Here is a 27,797-nt window from a genome sequence, read left to right on the forward strand (position 1 = left end):
GCTGAGCCGAGAATCACTTGGGCCTGGGAGGTCAAGGCTGCAGTGAGCTGTACTCCAGCCTGGTGACAGAGCAAGACATGGTCTCAAAAAAACAAACAAACAAACAAACAAAAGGTCAGGTGCAGTGGCTGACGCCTGAAATCCCAGCACTTTGGGAGGCCAAGGTGGGCGGATCACCTGAGATCTGGAGTTCAAGACCAGCCTGGCCAACATGGCAAAATCCCGTCTCTACTAAAAATACAAAATTTAGCTGGGCGTGGTGCCAGGTATCTGTAATCCCAGCTACTCGGGAGGCTGAGGCAGGAGAATCACTTGAACCTGGGAGGCGGAGGTTGCAGTGAGCCGAGATCGCACCATTGCACTCCAGCCTGGGCCACAAGAGTGAGACTGTATCTCAAAAAAAAAATAAAATAAAATAAAAATAAATAAATAAATAAATAAATAAAATAAAGAAATTGTGTAGCAGAATTTGATCTGAAACCTATATATACAGGAAGTGGCGAACTCTCAGTCACCTCAAGTTTCTTTGGCAGACACTTATCAAAAAGAAAACAAAACAGAAAACGACATCATCTATTATCTTTTGCTTCTACTCTCTACTTCACTGCTCTTGTAGCTCAGATACTTGCTAGCAGTTAGTTTCGTATAGAAAAAACACAAAACAGGCAAGGGATCCACAGCTTTCTAGCTAACCTGATGTCTGGTTTTGTAGGAACAGAAAAACCACCCCAGATAGGTAAGCAACATGTATAACAAATACAGAAAAAGGCTTTTTAATAGTTTGTCAGGGTTACTGTCTGCATTTGTTGTTGTTGTTTTGTTTTTTTGAGATGGAGTCTCACTCTGTCACCCAGACTGGAGTGCAGTGGCAGGATCTTGGCTCACTGCAACCTCTGCCACCCAAGTTCAAGTGATTCTCCTGCCTCAGTCTCCTGAGTAGTTGGCATTACAGGTGCCTGCCACTGCACCCACTGCACCTGGCTAATTTTTGTAGTTTTAGTAGAGACGGGTTTCACCATCTTGGCCAGGCTGGTCTCGAACTCCTGATCTCATGATCCACCCACCTCGGCATCCCAAAGTACTGGGATTACAGGTGTGAGCCACCGCGCCTGGCCAGGGTTACTGTCTTATATACTCCTCATTGCCTTGAAAAGGCTCCAGAATAACACACTTATGTAAAAAGAATTGAGTTTGGCCTATTATCCTCAAAAAGTCAGATTCTAGGACATTATTAAAAGATCTTTTTGGTGAATGAAATCTTAAAAGTTTATATCCCAGTGGACATCATAATGATTATGGATATTTTTATAATTTAAAAACTTGTTTTAATTCATCAGATTTTCTTTTAAGAATTTATCCTAAGGATGTGGCCTAAATATTTAAGCTACAAATGATACTCATCACAGAGCTGTGCATAACTAGAAGCAACCTGGCCAGGCGTGGTGGCTTACACCTGTCAGCCAAGAACTTTGGGAGGCCAAGGTAGGGAGATTGCTTGAGTCCAGGAGTTGGAGACCAACTTGGGCAACATGGCAAAATCCCACCTCTACAAAAAATTAGTTGGGTGTGACAGCAAGACTGAGATGAAAGGAACGGGGGAAGTCAGGGCTGCAGTGAGCCATGATTGTGCCACTGCATTCCTGCCTGGGTAACAGAGTGAGATCCTGTCTCAGAAAAGAAAAAAAGAAAAGAAAAGAAAAAAGAAAAGAGAAAGGAGGGCAGGGGAGGGGGAGGGGAGGAGAAGGGATGGGGATGGGGAGAAGAGAGGAAAGGAGAGTGGGGGATAGGAGAGGACAAGACAAGACAAGACAAGAAAAGAAAAGAGAAGAAAAAAGGAGAAATGACCTAAATGTCTCACACTGTGGCATTAAAGAAATCACAGTACCTAGGCTTGGCACAGTGGCTCATGCCTGTAATCCTAGTACTTTAGGAGGCCAAGGTGGACGGGTCACTTGAGCTCACGATTTCAAGACCAGCCTGAGCAAACATGGCAAAATCCTGTCTCTACAAAAAATATAAAAATTAGCCAGGGTGATGGCGCATGCCTGTAGTTGCAGCTATTCGGGAGGCTGAGGTGGAAGGATTACTTGAGTCTGCGAGGTCGATGCTGCAGTGAGTCATGATCATACCACTGCACTCCAGTGTAGGTGACAGAACAAAACCCTATCTCAAACAAAGCAAAACAAAACAAAAAAATCACAGTATATACACATGTATATATTACATACACCTTAAATACATGGAAAGATGAGACAAGGGAAAGGAGGTAGACAGAAGAGGTGTATGAATACTAACCATTTGATTTTCTTTTCTTTAAAAAAGATTACTAGTGCCTGAAGTCTTAGCATGATGGTGGCAAGAGGGTACAGTCTTGCCTGTGGTAGCAGAATTACCTATAATACTTATATGAACAGGACATTTTCTTTTGTGTGTGTGTGTGCGACAGAGTCTCACTCTGCTGCCAGGCTGGAGTGCAGTGGCGTGATCTCAGCTCACTGCAACCTCTGACTCCCGGGTTCAAGTGATTCTCCTGCCTCAGGCTCCCGAGTAGCTGGGACTACAGATGCATACCCCACAACTAGTTAATTTTTGTATTTTTTAAAGTAGAGATGGAGTTTCACCATGTTGGCCAGGATGGCCTTGATCTCTTGACCTCGTGATCTGACCGCCTTGGCCTCCTAAAGTGCTGGGATTACAGGCGTGAACCACCACGCCCAGCCAGGACATTTTCTTAATAGACTCCTCGGGAAGATTACTGTCAGCTACCTTGTTTTCCCTGTCATTCAGATTTAAGAATTTTATTAAGTCTCTTTTATATGTTTCATTAACATGTATAAGTAGACTAGAAAATTTCTTCCAAAACACAATTAACGGGGGACAAATTAATGGTTTCAATAAACTATACCAGCACATTCTAACCTCAAACATAATTGTTTTCAAAACGTGTGTGTATTGTCTACCTCACCTCCTCATGATTCACATTTCCATGTTGTCTGACACCCACTGTATTATGTACAGTGTGATCCAATGTGTTTTACATATAGTATGTTAAATTGGATAACTTACCACAATCTATCATTTCAAAGTCATCATTTATATTTTTATTATATGCCACAAATTCTCTTGGAATACTTTTCAGCAGAACACTTCTATATACCTACACACCAGAGGGGAAAAAAAGAACTGCTCAGTCACAGAGGTACATGTTAAACAAAATCAAAGTGAGAAGAGCAAAATATCAAGCCAATAAAAAACTATTTGTCTGTATAAGTGATACTCAAGGGTAAAATGTTATTAGCTCTAGTAAGCATAGATTATAACACATACCATAAAAGAGGGGATACTGGAGAAGAGCTTACCATCTAAGATGGGCTTAGTTTATAAAATAGAAGAAATAGCAACTAAAGACTGATGATTGGGTTTTACTAAATAAAAGCAACTTCAAAGACCTGAGTTTGGTCAGGTGCAGTGGCTCACACCTGTAATCCCAGCACTTTGGGAGGCCAAGGCGGGCAGATCACTTGAGGCCAGGCATTCAAGACCAGCCTGGCCAACATGGTGAAAGCCCGTCTCTACTAAAAATACAAAAATTAGCTGGGCATGGTAGCACACACTTGTAATTCCAGCTACTAGGGAGGCTGAGGCAGGAGAACTGCTTGAAGCCAGGGGGTGAAGGTTGCACTGAGCTGAGATTGTACCACTGCGCTCCAGCCTGGACAACAGAGCAAGACTCTGTCCCAAATACAAAACAAAAGAAAACAAACAAACGAACAAACAAAAAACAAAAGACCTGAATTAATTCCTCCTTTTTAATTCCTTACACAACAATCGATTGGTCTTTTTTTTTTCTTTTGAGAGACAGGGTCTCACTCCATGGCTCAGACTGGAGTGCAGTGGCACAATTATGGCTCACTGTAGCATTGACCTCCTGGGCTCAAGCAATCTGCCTGCCTTGGCTTCCTTAACTGGTGGGATTACAGGCGTGAGCCACTGTGCCTGGCCAAGAGTCGTTTGTTCTTAAAGCAGCTTGTTTTTCTGCCCCCAGCCCATTCCCATCTCCTTTCAGATGGCCACATGAAAATCTTTTCCCTTCCCTGCCCCTGAACTATCTCACCTCTGAGATAGCTGGAAAGGCATGATCCATTCCCCCTTGTACTATATTATAGGTTACTGGTATTAAGAGGATATTCAGGGAGCCATGGCTTGGCCCATTTTTGACTCACACTAACCTCACCTTAATGATCTTCAAGGACAATCTAGAGCTTTCTAGGCTCTGTTCCTGAGGGATTTTCCTGAAGAAGCCCAGAAAATCTTAGCTTATCACAGGATATAACAAATGCCTGTACTTGGTTCTTCAAATGTCTCTATATTGCTTGCTATAATGTATTTTAGGGCTTAAAGCTCTCTTAGAAGGGGATATAACTACTAATACTGAGGCCACATCTCTGTGTTGGTCTGCAATCTAGGCCACTCTCACTCTCTTTCTGGCTACAATTTCCAGGGCCAGAGAAGAGACCATTATGCTTCCTAAGAGCAGAGCAACCAGGTTCTTGAATGATCAAACCCTTAAGGTAATTTACTTGTGTTCTTCAGGTACAATAATAACAACAATATGACATTAACATTCATTAAATGCTTATTGTGTGCCAGTCCACTCTGCTACTATGACTGAAAGGTTTCATGCAATTTTCACCACAGCGAGAACAATATAATCAGAAATGTTTAACATCTATTCAAAGATGCAAACATTAGGGTGCTTAGCAGATGGCAAAAGAAGCTGTAGTTAGGTTAATGAACCCTAAAATTTCACTGGGTTTAAATATCATTAAAAAAAATAAAGTTATGGCCGGGCGCGGTGGCTCAAGCCTGTAATCCCAGCACTTTGGGAGGCCGAGACGGGCGGATCACGAGGTCAGGAGATCGAGACCATCCTGGCTAACACGGTGAAACCCCGTCTCTACTAAAAAATACAAAAAACTAGCCGGGCGAGGTGGCGGGCGCCTGTAGTCCCAGCTACTCGGGAGGCTGAGGCAGGAGAATGGCGTAAACCCGGGAGGCAGAGCTTGCAGTGAGCCGAGATCCGGCCACTGCACTCCAGCCTGGGCGACAGAGCGAGACTCCGTCTCAAAAAAAAAAAAAAAAAAAAAAAAGTTATATAATTAAAGAATATTATTATTATACATATCTTTTTTTTTTTTTTTTTTCTGAGATAGAGTCTCGCTCTGTCGGCCAGGCTGGAGTGCAGTGGAACAATCTTGGCTCACGGCAACCTCCGCCTCCCGGGCTCAAGCAATTCTCCTGCATCAGCCTCCCGAGTAGCTGGGATTACAGGCGTGTGCCACCATGCCTGGCTAATTTCTGTATTTTTAGTAGAGACAGGATTTTACCATGTTGGCCAGACTGGTCTCGAACTCCTGACCTCAGGTAATCCACCTGACTCCGCCTCCCAAAGTGCTGGGATTACAGGCGTGAGCCATTATACATATCTTTCATTAAATGAACAAATAGAATGGCAGAACTTATGAGAAGTATATGAAAGTATATGGATGAATCGGAAACAGTTAGATTTCCTGGCTTCTACTGAAATTGTCCTTTGATGAAATTATCTCTTGAGTTTTAATGTTATCCATTAAAACAGAAAATCTGAAGTATATTAAAGCTATAAAATAAGTTTACCTTTTATATAACTTGTCAGTGGAAAACAGTAAATCTATTTTTGGACAGTAGGAGAAATAATGTAACTCACGTGACTATTAGCTTGGGGCTGATTCCTGTAACTTTTCATAATTTCTTGAAAAGTTCTTTCTTCTTTTGTTACCTAAGGAAAATAAAAACTGCATTTATCAAATGCTTTTTGAAAGAAAAATGACTCTGAACAAAACTTCAATTATAAGTTGGCACTGAGAGCAACCTTGCAGAAAACCATTAACCCCAGGCCAGTCCATGACTAAAAACCACTAACATTTATGATTTTTTTCTACCTTTACAGTTCAGGCTTTGTAGCCTGTGGGGAATCACTTAATAGTTTCATTAATCAAAAAGCACTGAAACTGTTATGGTGTGACTCTACTGAAAATCCATTTCTTTATATAAAAAAAGATATAAGAAAACTCAGATCTGTTTAATGCCCTGCAGTCTCCAGTTTTATTAATTTTAAGTACTTACTTAAAAGTAAATTAACTACATACAAATGATTAAAAATATCTTACAGTGATGATCCTCAATCAAACTGAGTGGCTATTATAGGATTAGGTTTTAACATTTCAGGACAGACTGTAGGGTTTCTTTTTTTTTTTTTTTTTTTTGAGACGGAGTCTCACTGTGTCTCCCAGGCTGGAGTGCAGTGGCGTGATCTCGGCTCACTGCAAGCTCCGCCTCCCGGGTTCACGCCATTCTCCCGCCTCAGCCTCCGAGTAGCTGGGACTACAGGCGCCCGCCACCACGCCCGGCTAATTTTTTGTATTTTTAGTAGAGACGGGGTTTCACCGTGTTAGCCAGGATGGTCTTGATCTCCTGACCTCGTGATCCGCCCGTCTCGGCCTCCCAAAGTGCTGGGATTACAGGCTTGAGCCACCGCGCCCGGCCCAGACTGTAGGGTTTCTAATGTTTAGACAGAAGTCACAGTGGTGGCCAAAAGGAAGAAAAAGGAATTCCTTCTGGGATCTCTGTGATCATAAACTTCACTTAAGTTACTCCTTTCCCTTGCTTCACTGTCCATTAGTGCTAACCCTGTTCTCTATAATGATGAGCTAGAAATGGCAAAGCCTGAACTCTAACAGTCTTCTGGAAAACACACGATTAGCTAGTAACATTTATCTTTTAAGTTTTTAATTCTTTTTTTTTCTTTTTTTGAGATAGAGTCTCACTCTGTCATCTAGGCTAGAGTGCAGTGGCGTGATCTTGGCTTACTGCAACCTCCGCCTCCCGGGTTCAAGTGATTCTCCTGCCTCAGGAGACCTTCCTGAGTAGCTGGGACTACAGGAGTGTGCCACCACGCCCAGCTAATTTTTGTATTTTTAGTAGAGACAGGGTTTCACCGTGTTAGCCAGGATGGTCTCGATCTCCTGACCTCGTGATCTGCCTGCCTTAGCCTCCCAAAGTGCTGGGATTATAGGCGTGAGCCCACGCCCGGCCCTTCAGGTTGAGTTTTCTAACTGCAACTTCACCATTCTGCAAATCAGCAAGATTCACTTCAAACACGTGACTCTTGAGGCTATCAGATGCAATTTGGTTCCTTGAGTCCTGGTAACTAGTGTCTTTCCAGTATTTCTTGTATTGAACATACTCGGAGCTTTTTTACATCAAACTAATCTTTCTTAAAAAATGAATCAACCATTTTCTTGTTGGCTCCCTTTTAGTTGCCTTTTGTATGGTGCATGTTCTCGTTAACTGCCATAGTGCTGCAGAAACAATTACTAAGACCTATTATTTATTTATTTATTTATTTATTTATTTGAGACGGAGTCGTGCTCTGTCGCGCAGGCTGGAGTGCAGTGGCGCAATCTCGGCTCACTGCAAGCTCCGCCTCCCAGGTTCACGCCGTTCTCCTGCCTCAGCCTCCTGAGTAGCTGGGACTACAGGCGCCCACCACCACGATCGGCTAATTTTTTGTATTTTTAGTAGAGACGGGGTTTCACCGTGTTAGCCAGGATGGTCTTGATCTCCTGACCTTGTGATCCATCCGCCTTGGGCTCCCAAAGTGCTGGGATTACAGGCGTGGGCCACCGCGCCCGGCCTAAGACCTATTTTTTACAGAGATTTCAAAGAGGCATTCTGGGAGGAGGGGTCACAAAGGAGTTTAAAAACATATGCTCTGTCTCAAAAAGCTGAAAAATCGAATCTTAACTGTATATATCTGCTAGGACTGCCAGTGTGGCCAGTGTGGTAAAGACAAATGATTGTATCAGATATATGAGAATTTTAAAAAACAAGCAAGATATGTTATTCTATGACTTAAAACACGTTGTAGCAACTAGAAAGTAAAATGCTCTTCTGAGGCAGCACAACAAATCACGAGAAAGCAATATGCAATATGGTACAGAAACTTTTTTTTTCTTGAGACAGGGGTCTTGCTCTATTGCCCAGACTGAAGTGCAGTGTCATGATCTCGGGTCACTGCAACCTTGGCCTCCTGGGCTCAAGAGATCCTCCCACCTCAGTCTCCCAAGTAGCTGGGCCTATAGGTGCAAGCAACAATGCCCAGCTAACTTTTACATTTTTTACAGAGACAATGTTTCACCATGTTGCCCAAGCTGATCTCGAAATCTTGGGCTCAAGTGATCTCCTTGCCTTGACCTCCCAAAGTGCTAGGATTATACGTGTGAGCCACCATGCCCAGCCTCTTCTCCCAATGTATACATTACCTTTGCCATGATATAAAAGGCACAAAGGAGGAGCTGATCCAAATGCCTGTCTTTCATTAGATCAGGGCAGTGAACTAAAGTGAATTCAAAACACGTCCATATCTTCCTTCGTAACTCATTTGAAACATCCAGTTTTAGACATAGATCACGTAAGCGTACACTTGCCAAATGATAGACCTAAAATAGAAGGTAATACATTGATGTAAAACACCAAGTAAATCATTTCTCAAATTTTTATGTCTTACCATGAACATGGGCTTTCAGACCAAGATTAAAAACATAGGCTGTTGATATACTAAATTAAATAAAATTTCTGTTCTATAGCACTAGTTCACTGCTATGGCAGGAGGATATAGATTAAAGCAAAGCTACTTGAAATTTTTTTTTAAAGATGTCATCTATTACTCTATGCTGCCAACTATGTAAAGAAAAACTGAAATATAGATTTACCTGCATCATGACAATTATGAATACATAATTTTTCCTTTTTTTTTTTCTTCTTAGGTGGATTCTCGCTTTGTCACCCAGGCTGGAGTGCAGTGGCACCATCTTGCCTCACTGCAACCTCTGCCTTCTGTGTAAAGCAGTTACTGCCTTAGCCTCCCGAGTAACTGGACATACAGTTGCAGGCCACCATGCCTAGCTAATTTTTGTATTTTTCGTAGAGACAGGGTTTGATCATGTTGGCCAGGCTTGTCTTTAACTCCTGACCTCAAGTAACCCACGCACTGCAGCCTCCCAAAGTAATGGGATTACAGGTGTGAGCCACTGTGCCCGGCCCGAACGCATAATTTTTCAAAGCTCAGAAGTCTCTGTCTATTCTCTTTGGGTTCAGGTAAAATTGCTAGGAGGCCTAACATGCCAAATAATATACGTTTGACTCCAAAATGAGTCAGAAAGCAAAACCATTTAAAAATTGCTCCTATATTCTACACTTTTTATGAGCACAATGGGAACAAAACAGGAATGTTAAATAAGATACAAAGCTTTTTTTTTTAAAGCATGTGAAAATAAATTCAGTTCAGTTCCCTGGCCCTAAGATCCTGCAAGACTTTTATTATTTTAAGAATTGATAACCCTGATGTGGTATTCCTAAACCAGACTGTTCTATTCAAACTCTTTTTTTTTTTTTTTTTTTTTGAGACAGAGTCTTACTCTGTAGCCTAAGTTGGAGTGCAGTGGCACGATCTTGGCTCACTGCAACCTCCGCCTCCGGGCTCAAGTGATTCTCGTGTCTTACCCTCCCAAGTAGCTGGGACTACAGGCAAGCATCACCATGCCTGGCTAATTTTTTTTTTTTTTTGTATTTGAGTAGAGATGTGGTTTCACCATGTTGCCCAGAGTGGTCTCAAACTCCTGAGGTCAGGCGATCTGCCTGCCTCGGCCTCCCAAAGTGCTGGGATTACAGGGTGAGTCACCGCACCCGGCCCAAACTATGTCTTTAAATTTTCAGAGAGGAAAAAAAAAGAAAGTAAGTTACCCCTTACAGAAAATTATCTTTGGCAGAAAAATACCTACAAACTGAGCTTAAAAACTAATTTAAGCTACTCAGTAATCTAATATAAAGAGAGACAAATAGTTGACTCCAAAGCCACCAGTGATTTATTTTATAGCAAACAAATTTTCTGTATCCTCTCCCCTTGTTTCTGGTCCAGCCATGCTGAGGAAACAGTAGGGTCAGAGCAAAGGGAAAGACACTAGAACTTTATATTCATGAAAGGATAAGATAAGAGATATAGTCCTAGCTAGAAGAATTAAAAATAATATGTAATTAAGTAACACTTGGTAAAGTATCTTTTACAGAACTGATCCAATGCTTACAGGATACACATATGCTGGCAGGCTTCTGATTCTAACATTCACGGTAAATTCTATGTAGGCATAGAACACCAGCATCACACTGAGTTCAGCATAGATAATCGTTATAATTTACTCAGTGAATGGTTATTTTGAATTTATTATAGATTCAGACATTTCAGTTCCTTTTATATTTTCTAGCTTCTTATCTATACTGAGTAGGTTATAATTAAATGAAAGGAAAAGGATGTTAGATTCTAAAACAACATTCAAAATGAAGAATTCACCAAAAAAAGCCTACTTCTTTCAAACTTAGGTTAATTATCAGAGGCAATAATTTGCCATTTTGAAAATTAAAAACGGTAAGTAAATGGGGAAACCGCTATATTTTCAAGCTCTGTAAACAGTCCTTAGGCATAGGAGGGGTTGGAGGGACAGAGAAGAGAAGCCAGTAAAGGTGGTGAAAAGAGCAAGACTCTCCCTCAACCATCCTAATTGTCAACCAAAGCAGCCCTGCTTTCATATGTTTTGTTTATACTTCTGGAGACTATTTCATTCAAAGAAGGGGTTTCCCTAAAAGATGAAATTCCTTGGAGAATCAGTTGCTCCAAAACCCACAATGTAATGAAAATAAATGAGCTATAATTGAAAGGAACAGAAGACAAAGAATGGTTGTAGAAGCTATAAATGAGTTGTTTTCCAGTGTCTGTCTCCTCTTCTGCAATAACAGAACCCTTGACATTTACACCTGGCTTCCTGTAATAAAGACTATATTTGCCCCTTTGAAAATTCTGCCTGGGCACGGTGGCTCACATCTGTAATCCCAGCACATTGGGAGGGTGAGGTGGATGGACTGGTTGAGTCCAGGAGTTTGAAACCATCCTAAGCAACATAGCGAAACACCTTATCTACAAAAAATTAAAAAATTAGCTGGGTGTGGTAGCCTGTGCCTATAGTCCCAGCTACTCAGGAGGCTGAGGTGAGAGGATCGCTTGAGCCCAGGAGGTTGAGGCTGCAGTGAGCCATGATCTTGCCACTGCACCCCAGCATGGGTGACTGAGCGAGACCTTGTCTCCAAAAAATAAATAAATAAATAAATAAATTCTACAAGTGGCTACATGACTAAGTGGGAAATAAACAGCACTGGTGTATGTAACTTCTGGGACAGGTTCTGAAGGTGAGGAGGCATGCTCTTTTTCTTCCTGCTGGCTAGAATGCAGATATGATATCTGGAAGGGAAGCAGTCATCATGGACTGAGTTAGAAACCTTGTGTTGAGAACGGCCAAAAAATCCTTGAAGGGACCTGGGTTTTTTTATTTTTTGAGATGGAGTCTTGCTCTGTCGCCCAGGCTAGAGTGTGGTGTCGCAATCTCGGCTCACTGCAACCCCGTTGCCCAGGTTCACGCCATTCTCCTGCTTCAGCCTTCTGATTAGCTGGGACTACAGGTGCCTGCTACCATGCCCGGGTAATTTTTTTGTATTTTTAGTAGAGATGGGGTTTCACCATGTTAGCCAGGATAGTCTCGAACTCCTGACCTCGTGATCTGCCCATCCCGGCCTCCCAAAGTGCTAGGATTACAGGCGTCAACCACCACGCCTGGCCAGGACCTGGGTTCCTAATGGTCATGGTAACCACAGCAGTCCCATACTACTTACACAGACTTTACGTGAAAGATAAATTCTCTTGTTTAAGCTACTATTATTTTCAAACAGCTAAACTGAAATCTAAGAAATAAATAGATAATCACTATGCCCAAGGTCAGAAAATACGTTAGAGGTACTGTGAAAGAAATAGGATTTGATATAAAAACGTAAAAAATAATCCTCGGCCGGGTGCGGTAGCTCACGACTGTAATCCCAGCACTTTGGGAGGCTGAGGCGGGCAGATCACGAGGTCAGGAGATCGAGGCCATCCTGGTGAACACGGTGAAATCCCACCTCTACTGAAAATGCAAAAAAAAAATTAGCCGGGCGTGGTGGTGGGTGCCTGTATTCCCAGCTTCTAGGGAGGCTGAGGCAGGAGAATGGCGTGAACCCGGGAGGCGACGGAGCCTGCAGTGAGCGGAGATCGTGTCACTGCACTCCAGCCTGGGCGACAGAGCGAGACTCCATCTCAAAAAAAAAAAAATAAATAAATTCCTCATGTTTTATCTTAATATAAAACTATCTAATTCAGAGCGTGAGCTAAGACTTTCCATGATAGCAAGTGACAAAAGAATGGAGAAAAACATGATTGAGGAAGAGTATAAATTAAGGAAGATTTATTTAGCATAGAGAAAAGAGGACATATAAAAAATTATTGCTGGGCACAGTGGCTCACGCCTGTAATCCCAGCACTTTGGGAGGCTGAGACGGGTGGGTCACAAGGTCAGGAGTTCAAGACCAGCCTGGCTAAGATGCTGAAATCCCGTCTCTACTAAAAATACAAAAATTAGCTGGGCGTGGTGGCACACACCTGTAATCCCAGCTACTTAGGACGCTGAGGCAGGAGAATTGCTTAAACCCGGGCGGCAGTGAGCCAAGATCGCGCCACTGCGCTCCAGCCTGGGTGACAGAGCAAGACTCCGTCTCAAAAAAAAAAAAAATTATTAGGCCAGGCGCGGTGGCTCACACCTGTAATACTAGTACGTTGGGAGGCTGAGGCAGTGGATCACGAGGTCAGGAGATTGAGACCGTCCTGATCAACATGGTGAAACCCTGTCTCTACTAAAAACAAAAAAAATTGGCCGGGCGCGGTGGCTCACGCCTGTAATCCCAGCATTTTGGGAGGCCGAGGCGGGAGGATCACAAGGTCAGGAGATCGAGACCACGGTGAAACCCCGTCTCTACTAAAAACAACAAAAAATTAGCCGGGTGCGGTTGCGGGCGCCTGTAGTCCCAGCTACTCGGGAGGCTGAGGCAGGAGAATGGCAGGAATCCGGGAGGTGGAGCTTGCAGTGAGCCGAGATCGCACCACTGCACTCCAGCCTGGCGACAGACCGAGACTCCATCTTAAAAAAAAAAAAAATTATTACAAGAACAATTGGTTGGGCATGGTGGCTCACACCCGTAATCCCAGCCACTTCGGGAGGCTGAGGTGGGAGGATCGCTTGAGCCCAGGAGTTAGAGACCAGCCTGGGAAACACAGTGAGACTCTCTTTCTAAAAAAAAAAAAAAAAAAAAAAAAAAAATCTAGCTGGATGGGGTGGTGCACGCCTGTGGTCCTACTACTCAGGAGGCAGGAGGAGCTCTTGAGCCTGGGAGGTAGACTGCAGTGAGCCATTATCGTGCCTCTGCATTCTAGTCTGGGCGACAGAGCAAGACCCTGTCTCAAAATAATAATAATAAAACGATTAGTAGAGAAATACACTTAAATTTGCCTGTAGACCCAGCTTCTTGGAGGGTAATGAAGGAGGATCACTTGAGCCTAGGAGTTTGGGCTGTAGCGTGCTGTAACTGTGCTTGTGAATAGTCACTGTACTCCAACCTGGGCAACAGAATGGGCTAGCCAACCATCTAGTTGTGGGATACACTGCAGTCATGTTTGGTTATAAATATCTGATTAACATGTCTATCTTATCAGAAGCTGATGATTCAAAATGTGCTTGTAAGAGATAGGACAAATTCAAGTTATTGTCTAAGGTCAACAGTTTTTAGTCCTTTTCCATTAATATTAAAATAATTTAAGTATTATAATAAGAACTGGTCATATGCTAATTTAAAAGGTAACACACTAGATTTATTTTATTTATTTTTTATTTTTGGAGATGGGGTCTTACTCTGTTTCTTGGGCTGGAGTGTAGTAGCACCTTCTTAGCTCACTGCAGCCTTGAAATCATGGGCTCATGTTATCCTTCCACTTTAGCCTCCTGAGTAGCTGGGACTTCAGGCATGTGCCACTATGCTGGCTAATTTTTTAAGTTTTTGGTAGAGACTGGGTCTCGCTATGTTGCCCAGGCTGGTCTTAAACTGCAAGCCTCCAGTAATCCTCCTGCCTCGGCCTCTGAAATACTGAGATTACAGGCATGAGCCACCATGCCTGGCCTAGATTTATAATAAAAATTATGAGTAACAGCTAGGCATGGTGGCACATGCCTGTAATCCCAGCACTTTGGGAGGCTGTGGTGGGCGGATCACCTGAGGTCAGGAGTTTGAGACCAGGCTGGCCAATATGGTGAAACGCTGTTTCTACTAAAAATACAAAAATTAGCCAGGTGTGGTGGTGCACAACTGTAGTCCCAGCTACTTGGGAGGGTGAGGCAAGTGAATCGCTTGAACCTGGGAGACAGAAGCTGTAGTGAGCCGAGATCATGCTACTGCATTCCAGCCTGGGAGACAGAGTAAGACTCTGTCTCAAAAGTAAATAAATAAATAATGGCTTGGGCATGGTGACTCACACAGTAATCCCAATGCTTTGGGAGGTCAAAGAGGGAGGATCACTTGAGCCCAGGAGTTCAAGGCTACAGTGAGCCATATTCATGCCACTGCACTATAGCTTTGGTAACAGAACAAGACCTTGTCTCTAAAAAAAAAACAATTAAAAAGAATATATAGCCTTCTCACAGTATCCCATCAATCTTTAGAATGATTCTTCGCTGATTCAGATTCACCCATGAGATCCAACATGTATTTGTCCCACAGTGAACTCCATTCTACAGCAACATAACACAATGGAGTTTCAGTTAATTCCAGAGGCTGGCCAACTACTTACTCAAAGTTGCAAAAGAATACAAGCTAGCAAAAAACGTAAGTTAGATCTGAAAACAGAATCAAATCCTGTGAGCCTGAGTCTAAACTTACAGCTCACCAGGATCATAATATTCTCTTGAAAGGTCAAATGTATTTTTTAAGTGGCTAAAGGTACATCACTTGACAGCAAAGCCAGACTAAGCATAAGAAAAAATACAGACCACTATCTCTTGTGAATATTGGTGCAAAAATCCTCAACTAAATACTAGCAAAACAAATTCAACAGCATATGAAGAGGGTTATACACCATGACCAAGTAGAACTTATTCTTAGAAGGTAAGGATAATTTGAAATAAGGAAATCAATCTGTATAACACACCATATTAAAAGGACAAAGGGAAAATGGCCACATAATCATTTCAAGTGATACAGGAAAGCATTTGACAAAATTTAACACCCTTTCATGATAAAAAATACTCCAAAAGCTAGGAAGAGAGAAGGAAACTACCTAAACAAAATAAAGGATATACAGTAATCCCTTGGTATACACAGGAGATTTCTTCCAGGAGCCCCTGCATATACCTGAATCTATGCATACTCAAGTCCTCCATTTCGCCCTGTAGAATCCCCATGTACAAAAAGATGGCCCTCTATATACACAGGTATCACATCCCTCAAATACTGTATTTTCATTCTGTGTCGGCTGAAAAAAATTTGTATACAAGTGGACTTGTACAGTGCAAAAACATGTTGTTCAAGGGTCAACTGTATATAAAAAACCCACAGCTAACAACATTCTCAAATTGAAAACCTGAAAGGTGTTCCTCTAAGATCAGGAGTAAAACAAGGATGTTTGCTTTCACCACTTGTATTCAACATAGAACTGGAATTCCTAGCCAGAGCAATTAGGCAGGAAAAAGAAATTCAAATTGGAAAGAAAGAAGTAAAATTATCTTTGTTCATAGATGACAAAATCTTATGTATGGAAAACTCAAAAAACCTAAAGAACCCATAAAACCTGACAGAACTAATAAATAAATCAGCAAAGCTTCAAGATAAGAAAATCAATACAACATCACTTGTGTTCCTTTACATTACATTAATGAACAATCTAAAAAATGAAATTAAGACAATTCCACTTACTTACAATAGCATCAAAAATAATACAATACTTAGGAATAATCTTAAGCAAGGACTTGTCTTACAAAAGACATATACTGAAAACTACAAAATGTTGCTGAAGAAATTAAAGAAGACGTGAATGAAAAGACATCCTATGATCATGGACTGGAAGACTTAATATTCTTAAGATGTCAATGCTAGCCAATGCAATGTCCATATTCAAGGCAATCTCTGTCAAAATTCCAACAATGTTTTTGCAGAAAGAGAAAAATCTATCCTAAAACTCATACAGACTCTCAAGAAATCTTGAATAGCTAAAACAATCTTAAGAAAGAAAAATAAAGTTGGAGGTCTCACATTTCCTGATTTTAAAACTTTTGACACAAAGCTATGGTTATCAAAACAGTGTGGTACTGAAAACAGATAGACATATAGTCCAATTAATAGAATAGAGAGTCCAGAATTAAACTCCCATATCTATGCTCAAGTGACTTTTCAACAAGGATTCTAAGCTCATTCAATGGGAAAGGGCAGTCTTTCAACAAATAGTGCTGGGAAAAGATATCCATGTGTAAAAGAATGACTTTAGACCCTTATCTAACACCATATACAAAAATTAAAATGGGCTGGGTGTAGTGGCTCATGGCTGTAATCCCAGCACTTTGGGAGGCTGAGGCGGGCAGATCACTTAAGCTCACAAGTTCCAGACCAGCCTGGGCAACATGCTGAAACCCCGTCTCTACAAAAAAAATGCAAAAACAGGCCAGGTGTGGTGGCTCATGCCTGTAATCCTAGCACTTTGGGAGGCCAAGGTGGCTGAATCACCTGAGGTCAGTAGTTTGAAACCAGCCTAACCAGTATGGTGAAACCTCGTCTCTACTAAAAATACAAAAATTAAACGGGCGTGGTGGCATGTGCCTGTAGTCCCAGTTACTCAGGAGGCTGAGACAGGAGAATTGCTTGAACCCAGGAGGCAGAGGTTGCAGTGAGCCGAGACTGTGCCACTGCACTCCAGCCTGGGCAACAGAGTGAGACTCTGTCTCAAAAAAAAAAAAAGAAAATTAGCTGGGCATGGTGGCACATGCCTGTAGTCTCAGCTGCTCGGGGCGTTGAGGTGGGAGGATCATTTGAATCCGGGAGGCGGAGGCTGCAGTGAGCTGTGACTGCGCGACTGCACTCCAGCCTGGGTGACAAAGTGAGACTGTCTCAAAAAAAAATAGACATAATAAATATAAGAGCTAAAAACTATAAAACTCTTAGATGAAAACATAGGGGAGAAGTTTTATAATACTGGATTTGGCAATTATTTCTTGTATATGACACCAAAAACAGAGACAAAAAATGAAAAGAATAAATTGACTTTATTAAAATTAAAAACTTTCATGTGTCAAGAACACCATCAATGGGATGAAAAGACAACCCATAGAATGGGAGAAAATACTTGTAAATAGTATATTTTATAGGGGATTAATATCTAGAATACATAAAGAACTCCTACAATTCAACAAAAACAAAACCCATAATTTAAAAAATGGGCAAAAGACTTGAATAGACATTTCTACAATGAAGATATATAGATGAGCAAAAACACATGAAAAGATACTCAATATTACTAATCAGTAGGGAAATGAAAATCGAAATTATAATAAGATGTATCTTTACACCCATTGGATGGCCATTATCAAAAAAACAAACAAACCAGAAAACACGAAATGTTGGCAAGGATGTGAAGAACTTGGAACACTTGCGCCTTGCTGGTGGGAATATAAAATGGTCCAGCCACTGTGGAAAACGGTACGGTGGTTCCTCAGAAAATGAAATACTAAATTACTCTCCCATTTCTGGGAATATACCCAAAGAAATTGAAAGCAGAGACTTGAATAGATATTTGTTGCTATTTTTTTTTCTTCTTAAGACAGGGCCTTGTTCTGTTGCCCAGGCTGGAGTGCAGTGGTGTGATCTTGGCTCACTGTAGCTTCAACCTCCTGGGCTCCAGTGATCCTCACACCTCAGCCTCCAAAATAGACAGGACTATAGGCATCTGCCACCACACCTGGCTGTTTTTTTTTTTGTTTTTTGTTTTTTTTTTTTAAATAGAGATAGGGTCTCACTGTGTTGCCCAGAGTGGTCTCAAACCCCTGGGTTCAAGTGATCCTCCTGCCTCAGCCTCACAAAGCGCTGGGTTTACAGGCATGAGCAACCATGCCTGGTTTGAACAGACACCTGTACACAAATGTTCACAGCAGCATTATTCACAATAGCCAAAAGGTAGAAGCAACCCAAATGCCCATCAACAGATGAATGAATAAACAAAATGTGGTATTAAATAGAAAGCATATTCATACGATGGAATATTTTTTCTTTTGTTCTTTTTTTCTTTTCTTCATACAATGGAATATTATTCAGCCTTGAAAAGGAAGGAAATTCTGGCACAAGCTATATGGATGAACCTAGAAAACATTATGCTAAGCCAGTCACACACAAAAAAACAAAAAACAAATACCGTATGATTTCACTCATATGAGGAACCTAGAGTAGTCAAATTCACAGAAACAGAAAGTAGAATAGTAGTTGCCAGAAGCTGGGGAAAGGGAGAAATGGATACAGAATTTCAGAATGAGAAGATGAAAAAGTTCTGAAGATAGATGGTAGTAATACTGAAAAGCTGCACAACAATGTGAATGTATTTAATACCATTGAACTGTACACTTAAAAATGGTTAAAATGGTAAATTTTGTGTTATGTATATTAGGAAAAAAACAGACCAAAGTCTGTCTCTGTTACTCAATCTTTCTTCCATATTATTTAATATAAACTCTTTTTAAATGCTGTAAAAACACATACCTTTCTGTAAAAGAGTGCTAAGGACCCAGTTCTCTTTGGCCTGCTTATTCCAGTTGAATGTACCTCTTGTGCTTTAGTCAGACTGGTCTGTTTTGGAGAAGCACCAATTAATGAATGAGCAGTAAGTGATACAGGACTCTTGACTTTGGACTCTTGATTTGTATTCATGGAAATAGGTAGTGTGATCTCTGCAGCATCATTTGCAACACCTGAATGTATAAGCATTATTAGAAATAATCTGCATATGTTCTAGGAAAGTTGTCAACTATATATATTTTGTCAATTATATATATACATATATGTGTGTGTAAGAAGGCTACAAAATAGTAATTCTAGGTTATGATTGATTTTTTTTTTTTTTTTTTGAGACAGGATCTCCCTTGGTCACTCAGGCTGGAGTGCAGTGGCGCCATCTCAGCTCACTGTGGCCTCGACCTTCTGGGCTCAAGTGATCCTCCCACCTCAAGCCCTGCAAATAGCTGGGACTACAGGTGCAAGCCACCAGGCCTGGCTAACTTTTTTTTTTTTTTGAGGTGGAGTCTTGCTTTGTCACCCAGGCTGGAGTGCAGTGGTGTGATCTCAGCTCATTGCAACCTCTGCCTCCCAGGTTCAATTCTCCTGCCTCAGCCTCCTGAGTAGCTGTAACTACAGGCGCATGCCACCACACCCAGCTAATTTTTAAAATATTTTCAGTAGAGACGGGTTTCACCATGTTAGCCAGAATGTCTCGATCTCCTACCTCGTGATCCACCCTCCTTGGCCTCCCAAAGTGCTGGGATTACAGTCGTGAGCCACCGTGTCCGGCCTATATTTTTTTAGAGATGGGAGTTTTGCCATATCACCCAGGTTAGTCTCGAACTCATGAGCTCAAGCCATTTGCCTGCCTCGGCCTCCCAAAATGCTAGGATTATAGGCATGAGCCGCTGCAGCTAGCCATTTTTTTTTTTTTTTGAGATGGAGTCTCACTCTGTCACCCAAGTGGAAGTGCAGTGGCCTGATCTCGGCTCACTGAGACCTCTGCCTCCCAGGTTCAAGCAATTCTCCTGCCTCAGCCTCCTGAGTAGCTAGGACTATAGGCATGCACCACCACACCCGGCTAATATTTTTTCTGTATTTTTAGTAGAGACAGGGTTTCACCACGTTTGCCAGGCTGGTCTCAAACTCCTGACTTCAAGTGATCCACCTACCTCAGCCTCCCAAAGTGCTAGAATTACAGGCATGAGCCACTGTGCCGGGTATCCCCACCTTTTTTTTTTTTTTTTTTTTTTAAGACAACGTCTTGCTCTGTTGTCCTGGCTGGAGTACAGTTGCGTGATCACGGCTCACTGTAGCCTCAAATTCCCAGGCTCAAGTGATTCTCCTGCCTCAGCCTCCCAAGTAGCTGGGACCACAGGCACACATCACCACGCCAGCTAATTTAATTTTTTGTAGAGATAGGATATTGCTATGTTGCCCAGTCTGGGTCTCAAACTCTTGGGCTAAAGTGATCCTCTTGCCTCAGTCTCCCAAAGTGCTGGGATTACAGGTGAAAGCTACCATGCCCCATATAAATTCTTATTTTCCAGAAACAAGAATATTCGGTTAAATTTATTGAAAAAAAAGCAAATTTTGTTCTCATTTTGTATGTGCCTGTGATGCGTTTATAGTTTAAATTTATTGGAAAAAAAAGCAATTTTTTAAACATTTTGAGCACTTGAGATGTTAGTCAAAAAACAGAATTTTTGCTCAGTACATACATATTGGTAAGCTCAGATAAGAACATTTTAAAAGTTTTAAAAGTAGCTCAGAAGTTCGAGACCTGGGCAACATGGTAAAACCCCATCTGTACCACAAATACAAAAAAATTAGCTGGGAGTGGTGGCACTTGCCTATGGTCCCAGCTACTCAGGCTGAGGTGGGACAATCACTTGAGCCTGGGAGCAGAGGTTGCAGTGAGATGAGATCATGCTGCTGTACTCCAACGTGGGTGACAGAGTGAGATCCTGTCTCAAAAAATAAAAACAGAAGAAAAGAAAAAGTAAAATCAGTCTAAACAAACAAAGAGGACAGTAAATTTATAAAATTTGAAAAAAAAAAACAACTATAGATTCAAAACAAAAGACAAGGTGGAGCACAGAGGATTTATAGGGCAGTGAAACTACTCTGTATGCAGCTATAGTGACAGCCACATGTCATTATACATTCTCAAAATCAATAAATTATTCAATACCAAGAGTGAACCCTAATGTAAACTATGGGCTTTGGGTAATGTGTCAATAATGTAGGTTCATCAACTGTAACAAATGTAGCATTCTGGTGTGGAATACTGATAATGGGGGAGGCTCTACATGCCTCTGGTAGGAGAAGGGGGAATATGAGAAATGTCTGTACCTTCCTCTGAATTTTGCTGTGAATCTACAACTGCTCTAAAAAATCAAATCTATTTAAAAAAAAAGTATAGATTCAAGAGAAAATAATGAGTTAGAAAAACCGGCTGGGCGCGGTGGCTCAAGCCTGTAATCCCAGCACTTTGGGAGGCCGAGATGGGCGGATCACGAGGTCAGGAGATCGAGACCATCCTGGCTAACACGGTGAAACCCCGTCTCTACTAAGAAATACAAAAAATAGCCGGGCGAGGTGGCAGGCGCCTGTAGTCCCAGCTACTCGGGAGGCTGAGGCCAGAGAATGGCGTGAACCCGGGAGGCGGAGCTTGCAGTGAGCTGAGATCCGGCCACTGCACTCCAGCCTGGGCTACAGAGCGAGACTCCGTCTCAAAAAAAAAAAAAAAAAGAAAAAGAAAAACCATGTGATCTAATCCACTAAGACATTTCTTAAATTTTTATCTCAGAAAAAATATAAAACAAATGCACTATAACGTTACCATGTGATGGAATTATAACTTTATGTCCTGTTGTTCCTGTTAATGGGGCTGTGGCCATTGTTAGAAGAGTTTGACCAGGTAAAATTGATACATTTTCAGCAGTAATGCTTGAAGAAGGAGCGATTTTCAATTTTGTTCCTTCTGTTATGATCTTGCCCATAAGCATTTCCTTTGGGGGATCCTCTCCAAAGAGTCTTCTCTTAGCACTCCCTGCGGTAGGAGAACTGTAGCGTTCATGGACAGAAATTGGAGACAATGGTTGCATATCTAAAAAAAATAATAATAAATTTAAAACAGAAATGTATTCCAAAATAATAAATTAGGTTTACTCATTCACTCAACAGATAGTGAGTTGAGATACTTATGCTGGGCACTAGCTAGATATGAATAACATGGCCTTTGCCCTCATGGAATATATAGTCTACTGGGAGAAAGAGGCATGAAATAAGTCACTATGGTAAAACGTGAAAATTACGATCACTCATCTTCCTGGTTTCTTGAACCTCTGCCTAAATTAAAGGAGCAAAACATTAAGGATAAAGTAGAGGCTGAGAGGTAGAATGATGTGAGCACTAAATTTTAGTAATAGTCCAATATCTCCCAATCATACCTAGTAAAGAGCACCTGAGAAGAAGGGAAGCAAAAGCAAAATCAGGAATTTGGGTCACAGTTTTGCCTCTTTGTGCATATTTGCACTCCCAGCAATTTAAGGCAGTAGCTCTGGCTTTCTAATTCAGTAGATATGGAATCATCTTCAGTAAATCCATCAGAAGATATGAGTAAAGATGATATAAATCTGCTTACCTTGCCTTAATCTGAAGGTTGGCAGTAGTGTGTTGATCAAAAATAAAGTAAGGATTATGGATTTTGCCTTTCTTCCTGTGCTATCCTTTCACAGGATCTGCTTTCCATTCCCTCTCTACCAGCTGCACGGCTTTTTCTAGCCCCTTACAACCCTACATCTTTTCTAAATCTTTTTCCACAATTCTTCCCTCAACCAATGATTCCTTACAGGTAGGTCAATAATATGCTTTTAAAGCAAAAGTATTTATTTATTTATGAGAATGGAGTCTCGCTGGACTGCAGTGGTGCAATCTCAGCCTACTGTGACCTCCACCTCCTGGGTTCAAGCAATTCTCCTGCCTCAGCCTCCCAAGTAGCTGGGACTACAGGCGTGTGCCACCATGCCTGGCTAATTTTTCTATTTTCAGTAGAGACAGGGTTTCGCCATGTTGGCCAGGCTGGTCTTGAACTCCTGACCTCAGGTGATCCACCTGCCTCAGTTGGGATTACAAGCTTGAGTCACCATGCCCAGCCTTCATTATTTATTTTTACATTCACTAATTAGATAGTCATGTAATCTACTTTCTTTTTCTTTTTTTTTGAGATGGAGTCTTGCTCTGTTGCCCAGGCTGGAGTGCAGTGGTATGATCTCAGCTCACTGCAAGCTCCATCTCCTGGGTTCACACCATTCTCTTGCCTAAGCCTCCCGAGTAGCTGGGACTACAGGCGGCCACCACCACACCCAGCTAATTTTTGTATTTTTAGTAGAGATGGGGTTTCACCGTGTTAGCCAGGATGGTCTCGATCTCCTGACCTCGTGACCTGCCCACCTTGGCCTCCCACAGTGCTGGGATTACAGGCATGAGCCACCGTGCCTGGCCCTGTAATCCATTTTCAAAACATGCTTAAAAGGTATTAAAATGACCCCTAGCGATGATTTAGAAGCTCTCTGTATTAGTGAGATGATTGGGAAAATAGTAACAGTTTAATAAAAATCTTTCCATAATTCTTGGGCTTATGAAAGTAGCTTTTACTTCCCGTCTTCAGTAAACAAGTGCAAATTTCTATAGTAGTTTCCATTACTCCTTTACAAGAGTTCATGTGAATGCCTTATATCTAAGAAATCCACGTAAGCCCTTGAATCTGACTAGGTACATTCAAAGGTGACATTTCAAGGCAAGACTCGAGCTGAAGCCATAAAGTTAGCTGCAAATCCCTTGAAATGATCTTTACTATTCTTGGTAAGTTTTTAAAAAAGAAAATAATTCCCAATATTTTGAAAGTTTTAAATTATAGTATACTGAATATTTTTACTATTTTTTCATTTATCTAAACATTAATAACTGACAGTAAGAAGAGCCTTTTTTGTTTAACATTTTGACAAGATTTGTAAAGGTCAAAAAACAATTATAATTATTCCCAATAATTAAAATTACTGAGTATTCACATCTTATGCAATCTTGTTTTTTTTTTTTTTTTTTTTTTTTTTTTCCCGGAGACGGAGTCTCACTCTGTTGCCAGGCTGGACGCAGTGGCACAGTCTCGGCTCACTGCAACCTCCACTCCTGGTTCCAGCAATTCTCTTGCCTCACTCTTGTCTTAGCCTCCCAAGTAGCTGGGACTACAGGGGCACACTGCCATGCTTGGCTAATTTTTTGTATTTTAGTAGGGTCTGGTTTCCACTGTGTTGCCCGGGCTGGTCTTGAACTCCTGAGCTCAGGCAATCCGCCTGCCTCAGCCTCCCAAAGTGCTAGGATTACAGGTGTAAGCCACTGCGCCAGGCTTTTTTTTTTTCTTTTGAGATAGAGTCTTGCTCTGTACCCAGGCTGGAGTACAGTGGTACCATCGCTGCTCACTGCAAACTCCATCCCCTGGGTTCAAGCAATTCTCTTGCCTTAGCCACCTGAGCAGTTGGGATTACAGGTGTGTACCACCATGCCTGGCTAATTTTTGTATTTTTAGTAGAGATGGGGTTTCACCATGTTAGCCAGGCTGGTCTCGAACTCCTGACCTCAGATGATCCACCTGCCTCGGCCTCTCAAAGTGCTGGGATTACAGGCGTGAGCCACTATGCCTGACTTTATGCCCTCACGCAATCTTTTTTTTTTTAGGGATGGAGTCTCGCTTTGTCACCCAGGCTAGAGGGCAATGGTGTGATCTCAGCTCACTGCAACCTCTGTCTTCCAGGTTCAAGTGATTCTCTGCCTCAGCCTCCGGAATAGCTGGGATTACAGGCACCCACCACCACGCCCAGCTAATTTTTGTATTTTTAGTAGAGATGGGGTTTCTCCATCTTGGCCAGGCTGGTCTTGAACTCCTGACCTCATGATCCACCCGCCTCAGCCTCCCAAAGTGCTGGGATTACAGGCGTGAGCCACTGCGCCCGGCCTTTTTTTTTTCTTTTTGAGACAGAGTCTTGCTCCATCCCCCAGGTTGGGGTCCAGTGGTGTGATCTTGGCTCACTGCAACCTCCTGGGTTCAAGTGATTCTCCTGCCTCAGCCTCCTGAGTAGCTGGGATTACAGGCACTCGCCACCACATCCAGCTAATTTTTGTGTTTTGAGTAGAGACGGGGTTTCATCATGTTGGCTAGGTTGGTCTTGAACTCCTGACCTCAGGTGATCTGCCCGCCTCGGCCTCACAAAGTGCTGGGATTACAGGTGTGAGCCACTGTGCCTGGCCTGCAGTCGTTTTTATGATCCTGCATTGCATGTAAAGCAAAGACTGCAGACGGGCAGACAGACAAACACACATACACAATCACACAGAGTCCAAAAATGGATGTACCATACTATGTAACCTGGATACTTGTTCATCTAAGATTTGTTAAGGGATACTATGTGGTCAGGAGATTTTAACTGATTTTTTAAAATCCAAGAACTATATAATCCACAAGATGCACACATCAGCTCGCTACGTCACAAGAGAAAATAAGGAAGAATGAACTAAAATATTTCTATTGGTGAGTTTCAAAATGAACTATTTTAAGAGTATAAATAACTAGTTTATTAGATGAACTTAAGCATTCCAAAGATAATACAAATTTTATTTTGCTTTAAATGTTTTTCTACAGAGACATACACAGGCAAAGCAAGAATATAAATTTGTGAAATTTGGAAAAGTAGGTATTTAGCTTAGTGATACGGTTTGGCTGCATCCCCACCCAAATCTCATCTTGATCGTCATTCCCATAATTCCGTGTCATGGGAGGGACCAGGTGGGAGGTCATTGAATCATGGGGGTGGGTCTTTCCCATGCTGTTCTCCTGATAGTGAATAAGTCTCACGAGATCTGATGATTTTATCAAGGGGAGTTCCCCTGCACAAGCTCTCTTGCCTGCTGCCATGTAAGAGGTGCCTTTGCTCTTCCTTTGCCTTCCACCATGATTGTGAGGCTTCCCCAGTCATGTGGAACTGTGAGTAAATCAAACCTCTTTCCTTTATAAATTACCTAGCTTTGGGTATGTCTTTATTAGCAGCATGAGAAGAGACTAATACACTTATCTTTTTTTTTCCTTTCTTCTTTTTCTTTTTTTTGGGACATGAGGGGGGTCTCACTATTTTGCCCAGGCTGGGTTCAAACACAATCCTCAATCCTCCTGCCTCAGCCTCCTGAGTAGCTAGGACTACAGAAAGATGCCATCATGCCTGACGTTAGCTTATTTAAACAGTTCTCCATTAGCATTCAGGAAAGATTACATACATTTATTAAATAAATTATATTTAAAATTCTATTAATATAGTATACACTATAGTATATAATATATATATTATAGTATATAATGTAGTGTACAATGAGCTACACAGGGGTGCTGGCACAAGCATCAAGCTCCTTTTTGAATCCTGCTGAAAAAATTAGATTTCTTAATAATATACTCACAAGACTTAAAATTTTCTCTGAAAAGAAACCCAAATACCCTTTGTTACTTTTTCATTCCTTTACCAATGTTGAACCTACCTCTTCGAAGACTCCCACTGTCAGTTCGAACTTCCTTGACTCTTGGGTGCATTAGAGGAGACATTGGCATCATGGGAAGATGTCCCTGTACATTTCCTCCATTTCCTGTTTCAAAGTTATTTGGGAATATAACCTGTAGAAAACAAAAACCCTTGGGTTTACATATAAACTTGCTGATTAAAACTTATTAAAAATGTTTTCTTTTCTTTTCTTTTTTTGAGATAAAGTCTCACTCTGTTGCCCAGGTTGGAGTGCAGTGGCACGATTTCGGCTCACTGCAACCTCCACCTCTCGGGTTCAAGTAATTCTCCTGCCTCAGCCTCCTGAGTAGCTAGGACTACAGGTGCATGCCATCACACCCAGCTAATTTTTGTATTTTTAGTAGAGACGAGGTTTCACCATGTTGGCCAGGCTGATCTCGAACTCCTGACTTCAGATGATCCACCCACCTCAGCCTCCCAAAGTGCTGGGATTACAGGCGCGAGTCACTGTGCCTGGCCGAAAAAGTGTTTTCTTAACTTTTATTTTTTACTATTTTATTTCTCTTTCTCACTTCTTCACAAAATACAACTTGGATAAAGTGCTCAATTCTTAATGTTAACAAACTTATGGAAAGAGTTCATTTCATTTAACCTTATAATTTATATAGGTAAGTTACCAACCACAAGAACTAAACTTATGAGGTAGGCAGTATCATTCTCCATTTAGGGATGAGAAAATTGAGGATCTGAAGGTGAAATTTGCCCAAGGTCGTACAACTAGTAAGTTATAAGAGCAACAGCTTCAATACTAATCCTTCTTCGAGTTCACAGCTTTTTTGAACTTGAAGGAGTTTGAAGTTCTTCAATGGAAATAAACTGATGAACACTGAAGAGTGGCCCAGTAAGTTACTGTCTGCTGCAAAAGACCAAAGAAGTATGGAAGAGAGATTTCAAGCAACCATCTTCTTTTCAATTCCTCCTGGCCTTGGATAGCTCTAGTAGTTTGGGATTAGGGAAAAATTCAAGAAGACTAATGAAGTACATAAGGAGACAAAACAAAGAAGAATCAAAAGACAGGAGTTACAAAAGAATAACAGAAGTAGAGAAAAAAAAACACCTCGATTTCTCACATGATACTACTATTAAAAATGTAATTTGTGTACAACTCTGGGCACACATTTTTAATTTTTATTTATTTATTTATTTAATTTTTTTTGAGACAGAGTCTTGCTCTGTTGTCCAGGCTGGAGTGCAACAGCACCATCTCAGCTCACTGCAACCTCCGCCTCCCGGGTTCAAGCAATTCTCCTGCCTCAGCCTCCCAAGTAGCTGGGATTATAGGTGTGTGCCACCATGCCCGGCTAATTTTTTTGTATTTTTAGTAGAGACAGGGTTTCACCATGTTGGCCAGCCTGGTCTCGA

At 41.6% G+C, this 27,797-nt stretch overlaps 1 protein-coding gene and 1 long non-coding RNA gene across 13 annotated transcripts in view; one reads left to right on the top strand and one right to left on the bottom strand.

Moving 5' to 3' along the window:
• Window positions 1-27,797, top strand: part of LOC144332136 (uncharacterized) — a 118,687-nt gene that overhangs the window by 50,920 nt on the left and 39,970 nt on the right. The window lies entirely within an intron of this gene.
• The window catches only part of RBL1 (RB transcriptional corepressor like 1), a 91,698-nt gene that overhangs the window by 17,744 nt on the left and 46,157 nt on the right, over window positions 1-27,797 (bottom strand). For all 12 annotated transcript variants that reach the window (XR_013399857.1, XR_013399853.1, XR_013399855.1 and 9 more), the window contains 6 exons: window positions 26,395-26,527; window positions 21,656-21,922; window positions 18,796-19,004; window positions 8,364-8,540; window positions 5,747-5,818; window positions 3,067-3,157 (listed from right to left, as the gene is read on the bottom strand). Coding sequence is in view for 6 of the 12 variants with exons in the window: in XM_077951700.1 (XP_077807826.1) it covers window positions 3,067-3,157; window positions 5,747-5,818; window positions 8,364-8,540; window positions 18,796-19,004; window positions 21,656-21,922; window positions 26,395-26,527 (949 nt within the window). In the remaining 6 variants the exon portion in view is untranslated. The remainder of the gene's footprint in view (window positions 1-3,066; window positions 3,158-5,746; window positions 5,819-8,363; window positions 8,541-18,795; window positions 19,005-21,655; window positions 21,923-26,394; window positions 26,528-27,797) is intronic.

This window comes from Macaca mulatta, chromosome 10, assembly GCF_049350105.2.
Source record: "Macaca mulatta isolate MMU2019108-1 chromosome 10, T2T-MMU8v2.0, whole genome shotgun sequence".
In the NCBI taxonomy this organism is placed as follows: domain Eukaryota; kingdom Metazoa; phylum Chordata; class Mammalia; order Primates; family Cercopithecidae; genus Macaca; species Macaca mulatta.